Source organism: Rhinolophus ferrumequinum, chromosome 7, assembly GCF_004115265.2.
Source record: "Rhinolophus ferrumequinum isolate MPI-CBG mRhiFer1 chromosome 7, mRhiFer1_v1.p, whole genome shotgun sequence".
NCBI lineage: Eukaryota > Metazoa > Chordata > Mammalia > Chiroptera > Rhinolophidae > Rhinolophus > Rhinolophus ferrumequinum.
Window position 1 is genome coordinate 34,702,222 of NC_046290.1, and position 18,694 is coordinate 34,720,915.

General features: G+C 33.0%; 1 protein-coding gene across 1 annotated transcript in view; it reads left to right on the top strand.

Annotated features, from left to right (window-relative positions):
• The window catches only part of DDX4 (DEAD-box helicase 4), a 61,490-nt gene that overhangs the window by 34,859 nt on the left and 7,937 nt on the right, over positions 1-18,694 (top strand). Inside the window, exons 9-19 of the mRNA XM_033110682.1 lie at positions 5,181-5,267; positions 6,223-6,303; positions 7,374-7,421; positions 9,111-9,158; positions 9,263-9,310; positions 9,537-9,679; positions 10,306-10,458; positions 11,647-11,801; positions 15,384-15,513; positions 16,930-17,096; positions 17,818-17,963. Of these exons, the coding sequence (XP_032966573.1) occupies positions 5,181-5,267; positions 6,223-6,303; positions 7,374-7,421; positions 9,111-9,158; positions 9,263-9,310; positions 9,537-9,679; positions 10,306-10,458; positions 11,647-11,801; positions 15,384-15,513; positions 16,930-17,096; positions 17,818-17,963 (1,206 nt within the window). The remainder of the gene's footprint in view (positions 1-5,180; positions 5,268-6,222; positions 6,304-7,373; positions 7,422-9,110; positions 9,159-9,262; positions 9,311-9,536; positions 9,680-10,305; positions 10,459-11,646; positions 11,802-15,383; positions 15,514-16,929; positions 17,097-17,817; positions 17,964-18,694) is intronic.

An 18,694-nucleotide genomic window follows, 5' to 3' on the forward strand; every position in this document is an offset into this window, starting at 1 on the left:
GTTGAGCAGCTTTTCCTGTGTGTATTGGCTATTTGTATATCTTCTTTGGAGAAATGTCTATTCAAATCCTTTTCCCATTTAAAAAAGTGGGTTGTCTTTTTTATTTTAATAATTAAGCTTATGTATTCGTGATACAAGTGTCATCAGATGTGTGATCTGAAAATATTTTTTCCCTTTCTGTGGGTTGTTCTCTCACTTTCTTGATATTCTTTGAAGCACAAAAGTTTTAAATTTTAATGCAGTCCAATTTATCTATTTTTTTCTTTTGTTCCTTGTGCTTTTAGTGTCATACCTAGAAAACCTTTGCATAGTCCAAGATCGTGCAGATTTTCACCTGTTTCCTTTTAAGAATGTTACAGTTTTTGCTCTTATATTTAAGTCTTTGATCAATTTTCAGTTCATTTTTGGATATGGTATGAGGTAGAGATCCAACTTAATTCTTTTGCTTGTAGATATCCAGTTGTCCCAGCACCATTTGTGTGTGTGTTTTATATTGACATGTGTAGGTGTAAATCTCTTTAGATTTATCTTACTTGGAATATATTATGCTTGTTGGATATGTAGATTAATATTTTCCATCAAATTTGGGAAATTTTCAGCTCTTTTTTATTGTGGTAAACGATAATGTGAAATTTGCCATTTTATCTATAAATACATAAAATTCAGTGGCTTTAAATATCTTTACAGTGTTGTGCAATTGTCACCACTATCTAGTTCCACAAATTTTTTTAATACCCAAGCAGAAATCTGTATCTATTAAGTAATAACTCCCCATACCTTCTTACTCTCAGTCTCTGCTAACCTTTATTCTGTGCTCTCTATGAATTTGTCTGTTTTAAATATTTCATACAAGTGGAATCACACAATATTTACCCTTTTGTATCTGGTTTAATATATTTAGCATTATGTTTTCTGTGTTCATCCAGGTTGAAGCATGTATTAGAACTACCTTTGATTTCGTTGTATGTATATACCGTATATTATTTATCCATTCATCTGGTGATTTACACTTGGGTATTACTTCTTTTGGCTGCTGTGAAGAACACATGAACACACATATACAATTATCTATTTGAGTCCCTGCTTTTGCATGTTTTGGGTATATACCTAGAAGTGCAATTGTCAGGGCGTGGGACTGGAATAAGTTAAAATATGACACAAAGTTAACTATTCTGACAGATATCAGCTTTTAAAAAATATGTTCTCTGAAGCTGCTGCAAGTTTTTGATTAATTTTCAGAGTTTGGAAAACATTAATTCTGGCATATTTGTGCCCATTTTTTCTTTTTTTTGGAGAAGCACATTTTGGATTTCCTTACTTTGCCATTTTTGCTGATGTCAGTAATCCATATCATTTAAAAATTTACAATTGTTTGCTAATATATAGAAATAAATTGACTTTTGTATATTAAAGGTTTAGTGATCTTGCTAAATTTATGGTGAGTAGTTTCTTTAAATGAAAAAAAGATCTTTATGTTTCTTTTATACCCAGTTTAAATGGTTTATAGACTCATTTGTTTCCCAGAGATTGTTACCCGTCTTTAAGACTGTAAGAGATTGTCAGCTCTCCCTTATGAAATGCGGAATATACCTCATAAGAGGACTCATGTCACTTTAAAAAATATGTTAATATTATCTTTCGAAAAGTGACAGTTAAAGGGTAAATATTGAAATATTTCTATAACTCAGGAAAGCACAGAATATTCTATTACAGTTACTTTTACAAAAAGCAAGTTCATTTAGATATTTGAGTTGCTGCTGTGTGTGGAGTTATTAAGCTGTAGATATCAGAGCTACTGAGGCATCATGTAGTCGTTGGCTCAGCAGAGAGGGTAGATTTGAAAAGGAACCAAACTGAATTTACAGAAAAGAACAGAGTGATTAAAAACATGATGGCTGAATTAAACATTTAATACAGATGAATAGAATAAATGAATCCAAAGATAGATCAAAGGAAATTCTCTAAATTTGGAAATGGAACACATGAACACCTTTAACAGATATGGAAGATAGACTAAGAAGTCCTGTTATTCCAACATATGTTTAAATATCTTCTGAGGAAGGAACAGAGAAAATTGAGGGAAGGGAAGGAGAGGAAACGGGACTATTCAGAGATAGATTAGACTTTTCCAGAGATAAAGAGGTATAAGAGTTCTGAGCAAATTAAATCAGAACAAATTCACACCCTTGTGCATGTACTGAAATTACATTACAAAGATAAAAACATCTTTAAAACTAGCAGAGAAAAAAAAGCCAGATCCACTTGTAAAAACTAGATTGAGAGCAGAACTTTTTTATTCCATAAAGGTAGAGATCCAATTATAGTAGAATTCAGAATTCTGAGGGGAATAGCTTTAAATTCTATTGGTATACTTGTATTCATATAATTTAGGTGTCATAGAGAAATAATACCATTTAGATAAAAATGGTGTGTAGTACTTTCAGACCATGGAGGAAAGAAGTACTAAATCATTTTTATAAGTAAGAAGGAAACTGAATAGGAAAAAGGAGTGGAAAGCAATGATGAGCCAAAATAAGTAAATAAAAATTTTTAAGTTGGTAAACGTATTGATAGCCCTATATAAGTATTGACTATATAAGCTAGCAATAATGATGACTAATTAGGGGTTTTAGAAACATGAAAGAACTAAAATACTATCATATAAAAGACTTAAGTTTTTTTTGCTAGCTTGGTAGGAAGGAGAATAGATTGAAACTCATTTAATGATTTAATTATGGTAAAATTGAAGGGTAATCAAAAAAAGGGTAAAATAAAAAGTATAACTTACTAATGGAGGCAATCCAATAGAACGACAGGGCTTTGTAGGAAGGAGTCTAGGTTGAAAATAATTAAAATATTCATGGTGAAATTAAAGGATATCAATAAAAGCATAAAACAAAGTACAGCGTTTGGGGAAATCTAATAGGACAGAAAGGACAACAAAAAGCATTAAAAAACAGTAAAGATAAAACAAAACATAAAACGGTAGAAATAAAAATCCCTATATGAGTAATCATAATATATGTAAATATATGTCAGTGAAGAACTGAAAATAAAGAGAAAAAAATGTCAGTCTAATAACCAAAAGAAGCTGGTATAGAAACAGGAGATAAAATATACTCTGAGGCACACATATTAGTGATAAATAATTATTTAATAATGAAAGACACGTTCACTGGGAAGACATTACAGTTCTGAGCACGGTTTGAATCTAACAACATATTCTTAAAATATGTAAAGCAAAAACATACAAGAAAAATTTGCAAATCCTAGTTAAACCCTTATTAATCCTAGATTTACACCATTTTCCCTTCAGAAACTGATAGCCCAAGCAGAACGGAAGTGAGTAAGACTAAAGAAGATTTCAACACCAGTTGCTGAGCTTAATTTAATATTCCAGTTTGGAATAATACAACCCCAAATGATGAATTACATATTCTTTTTCAGCAAATGGAAAATACATTCAATTTGATCATTTATTACGGCCAAAAGGAAGTCACAAAATATACCATAGAATTTATATCAAGACCAGATCCTCTTGTTAAAATACAATAAAAGTAGAGATCAATAGCAAAAAGCCTAACCCTTGTGGTTTGGAAGCTGAGTTTCTCAGTTTTTAAATAATAATTTATATGGAAATAATGAAATATTTAAAACCGACAGTAAAAACAGAACATCAAAATTTATGGGATGTAGCTAAAGCAGTTAGTTTTTAAAGGCAATTTTATAGTCTAAAATGCATCCATTTAGGAAAGAAATTAGTGAGCTTAGTGTTCACTTTAAAAAAGAAAGAAGAAAACTCATTAGAGGAAGTGAAAAAGATGATAGACAAAAGAAATACTAACAGATACAATGGAGTGTTACTCAGCAGTAAAAGTGAATACAGTACAGTTTCACATAGCAACAAAAACAAAGGTTATAAAAGAAACAAGACGAAGAATATATTCTGTATGATTCCATTATATATTAAAGCTTAAAAACAAAGATAAACAATACGTTGAGAAAAGGTAAGTACATAGTTGGTAAAATTAAAATAAAACCAAGGCAATGAAAAACAATTCCGGATATTGGTTGGGTCGGGGGAGGTTCCCAGGGGAAAGGAGGGAAACGTAGGGCAAAAGACAAGCATGGATGGCAAAAGTATTGGGAACATTTTAGTCTTAAACTGGGTGGTGGGTCTATAGGTTTAGATTTTATTTTAAACCTACATATGTTTTATACGCTCTGTTATTTATACACACACGAAAATAACTTATACCTAAAAATAAGAAAAGCGGATGAAAAAGATACTTTCTTGAAGAGAGAAATTCTGACAAGGTTTCTTAAAAGACAAAGAGGCACAAATAAATAATTTAGAATACAGAAGTGGGTATAAGTGTTGATAAATAAATTGTTGCTAAATTGAGGAGTGCTTTGTAAGGTGTAGGTAGATAATAGATGCATAACTGTGAATCCACTTTGAATTAGTTCTGCCCCGTTTTATAAATAGGCTTTAAAAATACATATAATCCAGTATCAAGAAATAATCATATGTAGAATTTTTACCTTTATTGATCAGTTTCTTTAAGTGTAAATAGTTGCAAGTTCAAAAACAATCTCAATTTTTAAAATTTCCTACCCAGTTAGCATTTTGGTTTTGAATTGATCTCATTCTGTCGTAGGTGGGATCACATTTTACTTGAACTGTTTCTACTGAAGTTTTGGTAGTCAGTTGAGTTAAAAATGTATTGTTTATAACAGGAAATCAGACTTTGTAGGTGCTTATTTGTCTGTGTTTTGAAAATATGATGTTTACTATTTTCTATGGGGAGCAAATATAAGCATAGATTTGTTTGATCCTTTTGTGGATTGTGCAAATCCTTTTAATGGTGCAATTGTGGCAGCTTTCAGTATTTTACAAGTGACACTTTTTCCTTTTAGTCATTTTTAGTTTTGATTCCCAAAGCAAACAGTGGGATTTTCTTTTTTAATTGTAGCCATATCTACTTACATTAGTAAAGTTGAACATTTACAGGTCAATATGGCATTTCATTTTAGTAACTATCTAAAATAGTTAATGCCTTAAAATATTTAATGTCATTGAATTATGCAAGGCTTAAGTTAAATCTGGCCACTGGATCCCCAAGATTTCTTTGTTGTTTTTTTTGTGTTGTTTTTGTGTATGTGTTTTAATATTTTAGGTTATCAAGATGGAAATGATTCAGAAGCTTCAGGGTCATCCAGAAGAGGTGGAAGAGGCCGTGGAGGATTTGGTCTAGGAAGTCCAAGTTAGTAGTGGATTGCAAATTGTGTGCTTCATTAAGAAGGAAATGATTTAAAAATAACACCTATCACATAAGGTTGTTATGAGGATTATATCAGAATAGCTTAGTATAGTGGCTGTACATAATCACCGATAGTGTATATAATATTATTTTTTAGACACATATGTAATTGCATACTGGTTAAGTTGAGATATGTGAATCTTTTTAGAAGACTGTGTGACTTAGTTTTTTAATGTTAAGTACTGTTGTTTTAAAGCCTTGATAACGTAGCTGACCTTTTAAGTATGTGGCCTTCTCTATGTCTCTATCTCCCAATATACCTTCTTTCACCAGTGTAGCTTCCTACCTTGAATTCCTCCAGCCATCTTTCCTTGGAGCTAAGATACTGTCTTCAGAAGTCACTGTTGGGTTGCATGTATCTCCTAGCAGAGGAGGACAGATAGTGGTTTTGGAAGCTAAAAACATAAATTTGTAATAATGGTTTACTAGATGTGTAGCAGATTAGTGAATGTTTACTTTAAAAAAGAATAGGGACCTGGAAGGTTGCTGTACATGACTGGTAAGGTTTGATTTGACAATGGTGGGTGCAAAGGGTGCTTGCTATTCTGGAGAATAAGCAGTGAGATGAAGCCATGTGAAGTTTCTGGGACAGTAACAGTGCTACTTTTTTGGGGGTGATTTAACTTTCGCTTATATCATATTTTGGCATAGCATTGGTCCTTCTTTTATAAATGAATTTGAATAACAATTTAGAAGAAGTAATTTGTAATTGAAGGAAATAATTTGTGGAGAATCCTTTGTGCAATACTTAGAAAAATACTCATTGTGATTCCTGTTAAATTTAATTTATCCCACATCTTTTAACTTCTGGCACTATAACTTAGTTATTTCTTTTTACTGCATGATTTAAAGACTTCTTAAAAGTAACATAGTCTAATTTTATAATCTACAAATCTAGATAATGAATGTGAACAAGATGAGGGGACACAGCGCATTGGTGGCCCTTTTGGATCCAAAAGACCAACTTTAAGTGGCTCAGGTGAGAAATAGAATTTATTACTGAATACTAATCATTTATATATACTTTCAGCTCTAGGATTAGTAAACTTAACATATATGTTTAAGTACACATATACTAGATTGGTTTATGATTTTCTCTGCTTTTTAGATCTGTAGGCAAAAATAGATGGACAAGTTTGCCTCCCTTATAAAATTTGTACACTGTGAATTATTTCTTCTCTCTTACACCAGTTAATTTGAAGTGTAAATTATACTTTTAATTAGAGGAAGGAAAATGCATTTTGCATTGGTTTCAGAGGAAGGATTGCGAGTCAGGAGATTTGAGGAGAAAGGGAAAAAATTAGAACAATTGTTGATGAATGCTCAAATATGGGTAAATAAACTGTGGTACATGGGATATTATTCAGCACTAAAATGAAATGAGCTACCAAGCTATGAAAAATATGGAGGAATCTTTAATGCACTCTACTAAATGAAATATGTCAATCTGAAAAGGTTAGCTACTACATGATTCCGACTATGTGACATTCTGGAAAAGGAAAAATTATGGAGAAGGGTAAAAAGATAAGTGGTTTCCAGGAGTTAGTGGGAAGGGATAAATAGGCACAGCATGGAGGATTTTAGGGCAGTGAAAATACTTTATGATGATGGATACATGTCATTATGTATTTGTCTAAACCCTTAGAATGTACAACACCATGAATGAACCTAATGTAAACTAAGGACTTTGATTATGTGATTATGATGTCGCTGTAGTTTCATCAGTTGTAACAAATGTACCAACTGGTGGGGGTTGCGGATAGTGGGGTGGGGTATGCTGGTATGGGATCAGTGGTGTACATGAGAAATCTCTGTGCCTTCTGACCAATTTTGATGCGAACTTAAAACCGCTCTGAAAAAATGAAGTCTTTAAACAAATGTTCATCTGAGAAAGAGGTTTAAATATAATGTAGACTTAAGAGATAAATGGATTAAGGGACTAGGAATCATGAGCAATTACTCGATATTTGAATAGAAATAGCTATACGGTTGATGTGCTTATGGAGAAGCTGTATTTCTCTAAATATTCTGCAAAACAATGCCTTACAGGTAATGGTGACATTTATCAGAGCAGAGGTGGCAGTGGAAGTAGACGAGGTGAGTTTTTATTTGGTTAAAATTACTGTAATCTGTTTAATTTTTGAACTTAAAGGTAACTAACTGTTAACTGCTTTTATACACTTTAAGGAGTATATATTTGCACAGCCTGTTTTGTAGAGTTATTTAATACTCTTCAAGCCAGCAATTCCATTATAGGAATTATATACTATAGCTATATTTGCTCAATACATGTACAAGGTTGTTCACTGTAGCTTCATTTAAGTAAAAACGGAAAATCACCTAAAGTTCATCAATAAATAACTTTAATAAATAATATAACCATAAAATAGGATACTGTGCAGATGTTTGAGATTGAGCGATATCTATGTGTACAAACCCTTATTATATTAAAACGATATTTTTTATCATGAGATAGTTATGTGATTTGGTATAGGGGATGAAGAAAGTTCAGTATACATGATTTGGTACTATGAAAGTTTTTTTCAGAATTATAGATGCTTAACTGTCATAGCAAAGTTAAAATGCTTTCCTGACTAGTAAAACAGTGAAACTTTTTTAATGTCTCTGAAAAATTACTGGTGAACACTATTAATCTGCAAGCATTCCAAGCTACAGCTCCCGTGAACTATTTATTCTCCCCTGATTCTTGGATTCTTCATTTTAGAAAGAGTTTATTAATGGTTAGTTAAACCATATCTTCTACAAATGCTCACATGTTTGAAAAAGGATTTCAAGATCTTTTTGTGGACAAGAAAATTGGCAGACTCACATGTAAAAATATTATATCTAGTTAGCTTTTCAAGTCTAATGCAGAATTTACTCTGTTTTGTGATAGTACCTGAAAGTGGCATGAGTAGTTTAAAGATCAGAAAGGTAGTGTATAGAAAAGAGTTAACAGGCCTGACTGCTGTTTGTTAAGTCCTGCCTATTGCAAGGTTGGTCCTTGCCTGGCATCTGGGTAGTTGGATTTGGGCAGGGCTCTCACCACCGTGACTGGTAAGAATGGCTCATTGTGCCTGAACTGTTTGTTCAACAATATGGTTTATGCTGAATACCTGCTTTGTTTCTGGGAGTCTGGAATTTTGGTATGTGCCAGGCATGAAGGTGGCTACATTATCAGCCCCTCATAAAAACCCTGGATACTGAGTCTCTGGTGAGTAGACAACATTTCCAACGTGTTATCACAACTCCTTGCTGGGGGAATTAAGCATGTCCTGTGTGACAGCAGTGGGAGAGGACTCTTGAAAGCTTGTGCCTAGTTTTCTCTGGACTTTGTCTCAGGTACCTTTTACCTTTGCCGATTTTGCTCCCTATCCTTTCACTGTAATAAGTCATAGCCATGAGTATAAGTATATTCTGAGTCCTAGGAAATCATAGAACCTGGAGATAGTAGTGGGGACGCCTCAACACATGTGGATTTTTAGTTCCTTTTAGAAAATGTATTCCTTTGCTGAGTAATATAGGAATTAGGTGACATAACAGCTCTAACAAAAATAGTAATATGTAACAGTGTTATCTGCATAAAATCAGCATTTTGAATGCTAAGGAAACTTAAAATGTTCAGGATTCTATTTATCTTAATTGTCTCAAGTGTTATTTGTACAAAGGGACTTTAAAGATGTCTGTCCAGTTTTAGAACTTGTTTTCTTGGAAGATATGTAATGAAAATGAAGATGTGCACAGCCTTGTATCTTGACTGATTGTCACTATGGATTTCTTTACTAGGTGGTTACAAAGGTTTAAATGAAGAAGTAATAACAAGCTCTGGAAAGAGTAAGTTTTACTTTAGATAAGGTATTTGATTTTTATAGTGAGAATTCTTTTACCCCTCAATTTTTAAAAACACTTACCTCTTTTTGGGTTTGATTCCCTTTAAGATTCTTGGAAGTCAGAAGCTGAAGGAGGAGAAAGTGGTGACACTCAAGGTACATTAATTTTTGTGTGGTCCACAGAATGTATATTGCATTTTAATAAAAATGCAAAATATTTAAAAGGATTAACTTTTTAAAATTTGAAGTGAAAACTTGAACGGTAAATATTGGGAAGTTCTACAATATTTCAAATTTGATTTTGTCACTTTTTGTCTATTTTCCCTCTTATTTTTCTTCTAGTCCTTGTAATGTAGATTCTGTTTTTTATTTAAATTCCAAGGACCAAAAGTGACTTACATACCACCTCCTCCACCTGAGGATGAAGACTCCATCTTTGCACATTATCAGACAGGCATAAATTTTGACAAATACGATACTATTCTTGTAGAAGTATCTGGACATGATGCACCACCAGCAATTTTGGTCAGTGTAATAATTATTTCTGTATTGATTATGCAGCAAACTTTGGTTTTAAAATATATGGTATATTTCTTTAAGTTGATATTAAAGAATAGGAAAATTTCATCTTTAGTATCTAATGTCTTAGGTTGGAAATTTAGAACCATGTCTACCATCTACAGTAGAATGAATTGCCATGTCGAAAGAGAGGGTACTGTATTTCATCTCCACCTCTCCAAACCAGGATGAAAATTTTATTTAAATTTACAAAAAATGATACTTTTCTTAGAGATTTAAGATTTCTGCTTCCTAAATATGTGAGAAAGTGTGTCTTAGGGGTGTGCTTTACTAAGGAGTTGGGGAACTCACAGTCCCATTGATAATGAGCCACTGTTATGGTCAGATTTATTTATCTCACAGGTTTTAAGGGGGCAGAAAAAGTGTTTTTGGAATCACTGTCTACTCCTTAATTCTATCAAGTAATAACAGACAGGTTCTGGATGTTACTTTGAGTGGGGGCATATTAGTAAAGTAACTTTAGTATATAAAATGGAAATGACAAAAACTTGAAACTAATTCAAATGGAATATGTTTATGGAATGATCTTCATATGATACATGGAATTTAATTACCCCCTCCCCCACTTTTAGACTTTTGAAGAAGCTAATCTCTGTCAGACACTGAATAAAAACATTGCAAAAGCTGGTTATACTAAGCTTACTCCTGTGCAAAAGTATAGTATTCCTATTATACTAGCAGGACGCGATTTGATGGCTTGTGCTCAAACAGGATCTGGAAAAACTGTAAGTCATTTTCCCACATGTATTCTGCCCTATTTTCAAATTGTTAATGTTTTTTGGACTTTGGTTCTTCCCAAGTCACTTGAATCTCTTTTGTTGGATTATAGGTTTGTAGATAATTTCAATGAACTGTAATAAATAGTCATGTTTTTATTTCTGATTTCTGGTTTTATCGGGGTTTGTGTACTTCTGAAAAAAGAATTTTGAACTATTTCTAGAGTAGTTTTGCAGCTAGTAAATGTTTAGTCTGTTTCTAAGTGTGTTCAACTTCTTCTGGAACATGGTAGTATCTAAAATAAAATGATTGAACGTTAAAGCACCAGAGGTTATAAAACAGAAAGGGAGAAAATAATTTATGTAATAATTTATGATACAGTTTTGGAGTCAAAATGAGAAACAGCTGTATGCATTGCATAGCTGTATGAAGTGACCTCGGGTTATGCTAACTTCAAAAGAACTCTGATGAGACCAGATTAGTTTTAGGACTAATCCGTGGGATTTTTCTATTAAATAGGGTTCTATGAGTTGAGTCTTAAAGATCATCATTTCCAAAATCATAGACTCTTGGTTTTAGTCGTATCAACCTACATGGTAGAGTCAAAGGGGAAATAGGTGAACTGTGTGATATAGCAGCTGAAGTACAACTTAAACATAGTTTTGGAGGTAGATTTTAGTGTCTTATTTGTTTAATGAGAAAACTATTTGTCTTGCCAGATGTAATTTCAATAACGGCGATGTGTTTAGTAATCCAAATGAATGATTGTGCAATATTTACCCTGCTTGTGGACCACCTATGTCATGCATTCTGATTGATAATTTTATTATTACCCCCAAAGGACTCATTTAGAATAGCTGCTAAATGCAGTGATTTCCATCAAGTTAGAGCTATATTTCCCTCTACAGATAAGTTAATGTTCCTTGACTTGTTTAGAATCCATGGGTGTGTTTTTTTCTTGACTAAAAATATTTTGATAGGGTAGATTAACTTTATTAAACGTTTTGTATAATATAAGCATAAAGACCTAAATGTTAAAAATTCACTGAAGTAAAAAAATTCTTTTCCTTTCTCATTTTAAATTTACCAGCAAGATGGAAGGAGACCCTAAAGGCTATAAGGGCATGAGGAATAGGTTTCCGCAGGGAGAAGGATGGTGTATTATAAATTTGTAAATTATGCAATTTAACTTCTAGGCAGCTTTTCTCTTGCCAATTTTGGCTCATATGATGCGTGATGGAATAACTGCTAGTCGTTTTAAAGAACTGCAGGAACCAGAGTGTATTATTGTAGCACCAACTCGAGAACTGATCAATCAGATCTATTTGGAAGCCAGAAAATTTTCTTTTGGGTAAGTACATCGGGAATGCCACTCACAAACAAATTTTTCTTTAGAGATTTTTCTCACTTATTTCAGGAAGATGGTTAGTGTTACTAAATCGAAATGTATTTTTTCATGATCTTGTTTATGGAATCCCTGCTTATTTTTATTTAAAAAAGAAACATTAAAAATTAGGTGATAATAGAAGTAGAATGATAAGGAAATATTTAACATTGGTGTATTTTCTGGTATCTTTTAATGAATTTTTAAAAAATGAACTAGGGTGTTCCTAATAATTTTCTGTTCTTTTACACATAACTTCGTAATATGGAAAACTGCTTATTTTGTAATCATACCTAATTTTTAATGACTTTTAAGATTGTTCATGTATATATATTTTACTTCCCTATTTTGGGGCAATTAGGTTGTTTCTAATTTGGGGCTACTCTAAATAAAACTAAAATGAACAGCTTCTATAAACTTTTTCTATCTTTATGTTTTTAGTCTTTTCTTAGATTTTTATAAATTTAATGCTGAAGAGTATGAACTTACTTTAAAGCTTGCATCAATGTACATTTCCACCAGCAGTATACACTTTGGATACCAGCAGTATCTATTTCACTATACACTTTGCCAATATTTGGTATTATATTAGTTATCTATTGCTGCTTAACAAATTACCCTAAAACCTAGTTGCTCAAAACAACAAATCTTATCTCAGTTTCTGGAGGTTAGGATTTGGAGAACATAGCTGGGTGCTTCTGACTTGGGGTCTCTTACGAAGTTGCAGACAAGATGTCAACCAGGATTGCAGTCATCTAAGGCTTGACTGGACCTCTCCAGAAGGATTCTTGATGTCCTTTGGAAATAACAAAGGGCTTCCCTTAGATAGAGTGATCAATGAGAAAGAGCAAGGAGGTGACTGCAATGGCTTTTCTGAAATAGTCTCAGTCACTTTGCCACATTCTATTCATTACTAAGCAAGTCACTAAATCTAGTCTATACTCAGGACTGGCTATGTAATTTGCTGAAACTAGTACAGCAAATACTAGTTTTTGTACTAGTATTTGCTGTACTAGTTTCAGCAAATTACAGGTTCTTTGTTCAAAACAAGAATTTTAAGACAGTAAGTAGAGCATTAAACCAAGCTCAGGGCTCTTTTAAGCTTGGAACAGATTGCACACCTATGATGCCAGCCTTGCACACTCTTAAGGAGAAAGGGAGTTAGGATCCATTTTTGAAGGAAGGAAGGCGTATTGAAGAATTTATGTACATTTTAAAACCACCAGTCATCTTCCTTTTAAAAATTTATTTAATTATTAAGAAGTTGAACTACTTTTTGAATGCTTAATAAATTTTCTTTCATGAATTATCTACTTATTTTCTACCAGCTTATATATTGGGATCTTAGTGGTTTTTTTTTTTTTACATTGTTTTTAGAACTTCCTGTGTAGAAGCTGTTTAACCTTTTATTTTGTATAAATCATTTTTTTTGAAATGAGAGAAGAAAATATAATTATTAAAATCCTTTTAATATCAAGTTTGATAGGTCTTTTGAGAAAAGTAGATGTATATTGCTTATACCAGTGTTTATTGTTAAGACCCATGTACTACATTGCTTTTTCTGATTTTACATCAAGCTAAAATATAGCAATATTTTTTCTCTTTTTAAAATTTATTTTTTTTTTTAGTTACAGTTGACTTTCAATATTATATCAGCTTCAGCCATACAGCTTAGTGGTTAGACATTTATATGATTTATGCAGTGATCCCCCTGACTCGTCGAGTACACCCTGGTGGTATACATAGCTTTTGCAACATTATTTGACTATATTCTCTGTGTCGTACTCTATATCCCCATGACTATTTTATAACTACCAATTTGTATTTCTTAATCCCTTCACCTTTTTCACCCAGTTCCCCAACCCTCTTCCCCTCTGACAACCATCAGTTTGTTCTCTATGAGTCTGTTTTTATTTTGTTTGTTCATTTATTCTGTTCTTTAGATTCCACATATAAGTGAGATCATATGATATTTGTCTTTGTCTGACTTATTTCACTTAGCGTAATACCCTCTAGGTCCATCCATGTTGTTATAAATGATAAGATTTGATTCTTTTTTTATGGCCGAGTAATATTCCATTGTATATATGCACCACATCTTCTTTATCCAGTTGTCTATTGATGGACGCTTTGGTTGCTTCCATATCTTGGCTATTGTAAATAGTGCTGCAAGAACACAAGGGTGCATATATCTTTTCAAATTAGTGTTTTGGATTTCTTTGGATACATACACATGAGTGGAATTGCTGGGCCATAAGTTAGTTCTGTTTTTAATTTTTTTGAGGAACCTCCAAACTGTTTTTCGATAGTGGCTGCACCAGTTTGCAGTCCCACTAACAGTGTATGAGGGTTCTCTTTTCTCCACATCCTCGCCAACACTTTAAAATATAACAATATTTTTAAAAAACAGAAATGTGTATAGTAAATTCAGATAACATGTATACACAAAATGAATATTTGTACATGGATATTTGTTGCAACATTGTTGTGGCAAAAGACTGAAAGTAAATGTTTATCAGTTGAGGGCTGGTTAAATTATGGTACATTTGGAATAATAATGCTAATAACTAAGTTATTAAATAGTTAGCATATGCTAGGTTTAGGTGTTTTATATATAATTCATTCAGTCCTCACAATAGTGGAAAACAAAGAATCCATTTAAAGCTGTGAGTTTATTTAATAAAACATGATATTTTCCTATACTCTTGCTCCCCAGTTCTTTAATTCTCTTCTTCACAGTTACACTATTAACAGTTTCATATGAATTATTATAGAAATAGCTGGTGCACACGTATGAATGTTAATCCTCTTTTTGGCAAATGGTAGCATACTAAGCTGCTGTCATCCTATTTTTTTAAATGGTGTATGTTGGAGGTAATGCTTAATCTGAAACTGTCCCTTTCTCTTTTTGAATGCTGAGTATCCTTTTGTATGGATGGACTATAATTTAAGTCTTCTATTGTTAGATGCTTAGTTTTCGTCTTTCGATACTAAAAATAATGTTGGCAATGAATCTCATTGTACACTCATCTTTGCCCATTATAGGAACATATCTGAAGGGTGAATTTCTATGTGTGAATTTATTGGGACAAAAAATAAATTTTTAAATTTTAATAAAGACTAAAATTGTGAAAGGGGTTGTATCAGTTTACCCTCTTGAGTGTCAATTTATGGCTAACATGGTATCATAAGTAAGAAAAAATGTGTTAGTCTTCATTTGTTTTCCTTTTAAAAGTAATGTTGAACTTAAAAAATGTTTAAAAGTCATTTGTACTTTTAATGAGCCATTTGTTCATGTTTTTGGTCTGTGTAGGGGTTGGTAGTATTTATCATGGTTTTTGAAGAGCCCTTTATCAGATCGGTTAAAAAATATTTTTTTCCCATGGTTTTTCATTTGTTTTTCAACTTCTTCCTGGGAAGAACTTAACTTTTTTAAGATTGTTGAATGTATTAGTTTTTTGCTTTATGGAGTTTGTTTTACATCTTGTTAGAAACAAATGTCTAACTTTCAAGTAACTAGAAAATGACATTTATTTTTCTTGTCAATAGGACTTGTGTAAGAGCTGTTGTTATATATGGGGGAACCCAATTGGGACATTCCATTCGACAAATAGTACAAGGCTGTAATGTATTGTGTGCTACTCCTGGGAGACTGATGGATATCATAGGTAAAGAAAAGGTAGGCTCTAGAGGGATAACAGATTTTAACAGAATTGATTAATAATTTTTTTATTAATTTTTTTATTAAGGAGAGAATGGGGTAAAAATAGATATATGTATTAGAGCACCATTTATATATTAGGCCCCCATCATGTTTTGAATGTGTTCTTATGTAATTCTTAAAATAATTTCAACAGAAGATAAATATAGTATTTTCCATTTCATACTTGGGAAAACAAACAGTGTAATTTTGTAATTTATTTAAAATCCCCCAGTTAGCTCTACTAAGTGATAGGGTTAGGGTTAGAATCTGGATCTGATTCCAGAATTCATATCCTATACCCAACTACGGTACACTGGGAGAAAAATGCAATGAATGCTTTTATCTAGCTACATATATGTCTTGATGAAATTGTTTTTTTCCTGGGTCATAGCCTTTGTGGCATCAGTAATTTTGTTTCCTGTTTTAGGGTGGGAGTGTTATTAACGAGGATTGTTAATTTTCTAAGTCTTTAAAAAGAGATTTTAAGGCTATGTAACTATTTTAGGTATTCACCTAACACATTACTCCACCTTTAAATCAATATGCTAAGTTCATTTTCATGAACCTGATTTGCTTTTGATAGCTCTTCTCTAAAGGAGTTACTCAAAACATGATCCTTCTGTGTCAAGGCATTTTTCTTAGAATACTTAAGAGTATCCAGAGAAATCCACCTTGATTTCTCACTGAATATTTTCCACGGTGGTACCAAAGTCAGTTGTTTCCTTTTTGCAAGTGTGTGTGTGTGTGTGTGTGTGTGTGTGTGTGTGTTTATAGCAAGAAGTGTTCACACAAAGGTAAGAGAAGTTTCCCAGTTGCTCCTGAGTGGTTAGAGAATTTATTAAGGGTTTAAAGGAGTTAGAAATAAATTTGCCATTTATAAGACATTTGAATATGTCGTCCTGTTAGGAAATTTTATTTCTTCCATTAAAGAGTCTCACTTTATCAGATAACACAATCTAGATTTGTGCTGTCCAGTATTCACTAGCCATATGTAGCTATTTTAACTCTAAAAATGATCTAAAATTAAAAATTCAGTTCTTCAGGCAACTAGCCACATTTCAAGTGCTTAATGTCTGCATGTACCTGTGGCTAACATATTGGACAATGGAGGTATAGAATGTTTAAATAAGGTCTGTTGTGCAATATTGATCTAGATTTTTGGTTTCTTTTAGCCTTAATTTATAAAATATTTTACAACAGTAGAGAAAATTGAGAGCTGAAGTAAACAGTGATAGTATTATCTAAGCATAACAGTTCTCATCATTTTATGAATTGATTTCTAATCTTCATTTTTAAGAATATATTAATAGTTGGAATTGTGGAGAATATCTTTAGTTTAATATATTAACTAGTATGCATTCTCTGCTCTAACCTTTGAAAATATCCTTAAAGATTGGTCTCAGACAAGTCAAATATTTAATTTTGGATGAAGCTGATCGCATGCTGGATATGGGTTTTGGACCCGAAATGAAGAAGCTAATTTCCTGCCCAGGAATGCCATCAAAGGAACAGCGACAAACCCTTATGTTTAGTGCAACTTTTCCAGAAGAAATTCAAAGGTAATTTTTTCTTTTAAAAAATAATTGTACATACTTTTATGGAAGCAGAAGCAATATGAATATCATATTTTTGGGAGAGTTGATTTTTTTAAATTTAAGATTTTAACATAAGTAGTTTAAAAAGTCAATGTATTCCTAAGACGTTTGCCATATTTTTAATTGTTTCTTAGCTTTATTTCTCCTTGTGCATTAGCACCACATTTTATTAAAATGTGTATGTGTGTGTTATAGCACAGAACCTAGGTAGGATTTAGAAAATGCTTACTAAGTGAAGTTATTTTTATAATTGTACCTTCTGTTCAAACCAACATTGTAGAGCTTGGGAGAATTGGGCCTTTGGTAGAAAATTGGCATACCAACTGTTGGCAAATATTTGGGTATCATACTACATACCATGTGGTCTGGTGAATTCTGAGATTAGGATGACACATCCCTGCTAAAATGGTGACTCTTCTTCCTGCCTGCTGGTCTCTTGGCTACGAGGGAGCCTGAGTGCACAGAGAGCAGTTTTAGCTTATAATCCAGTGAGACTCCTGCAGTTTTCTCCGGTGGATACTGATCTTTGAAAATAGTACTTCGATGATAAGTATCTACCTTATTATATTATAGCTGTTATAATCTATCTAATTAATATTGAAGTAACATTTGCAGGATTTCAGTGAATATTATGAGTGTTAATGAAAGAGAATGGAAGTTAAGGAATAATCTTTTGTCTTTCAAGGTTGGCTGGGGAGTTTTTAAAGTCGAATTACTTGTTTGTCGCTGTTGGACAAGTGGGTGGCGCATGTAGAGACGTGCAGCAGACCACTCTCCAAGTTGGCCAGTACTCAAAACGAGAAAAGCTTGTCGAAATTCTACGAAACATAGGTATCTGACATTGATATAATGATTTTTTGTTATAATTTTGATTTCTTTAAAAGGCTAATTTTAAAAAATTACTCTTAAGAATTGTTTGGCATGAGTTTTAGTAAGTTTGTGTTCATTATTTCCTCTTTTTCGGAAGGTCTTTTTATTTTTAAGGGGAACAGGACTTTATTGGGGAACAGTGTGTACTTCCAGGACTTTTTTTTTTTTTTTTTTCCCAAGTCAAGTTGTTGTCCTTTCAGTCTTAGTTGTGGAGGGCACAACTCAGCTCCAGGTCCAGTTGCCGTTACTAGTTGCAGGGGGCACAGCCCACCATCCCTAGCAGGAGTTGAACTGGCAACCTTGTGGTTGAGAGGACACGCTCCAACAAACTGAACCATTTGGGAGCTCAGCGGCAGCTCAGCTCAAGGTGCCGTGTTCAGTCTTAGTTGCAGGGGGCACTGCCCACCATCCCTTGTGGGACTCAAGGAGTTGAACTGGCAACCTTGTGGTTGAGAGCTCACTGGCCCATGTGGGAATCAAACCAGCAGCCTTCGCAGTTAGGAGCACGGAGCTCTAACCGCCTGAGCCACTGGGCTGGCCCGGAAGCTCTTTTTATAAAAGGTTTTATGACTCAATTTTCAGTGTAAGTTACATAGCAGTATAATCTGTTCTCACCCATAAAGGTTAAAAATAGGAAGGATTTGAGACTTTATTTAGCAGTAAATATTTGACTAAAAACTATTCCAGCAGAT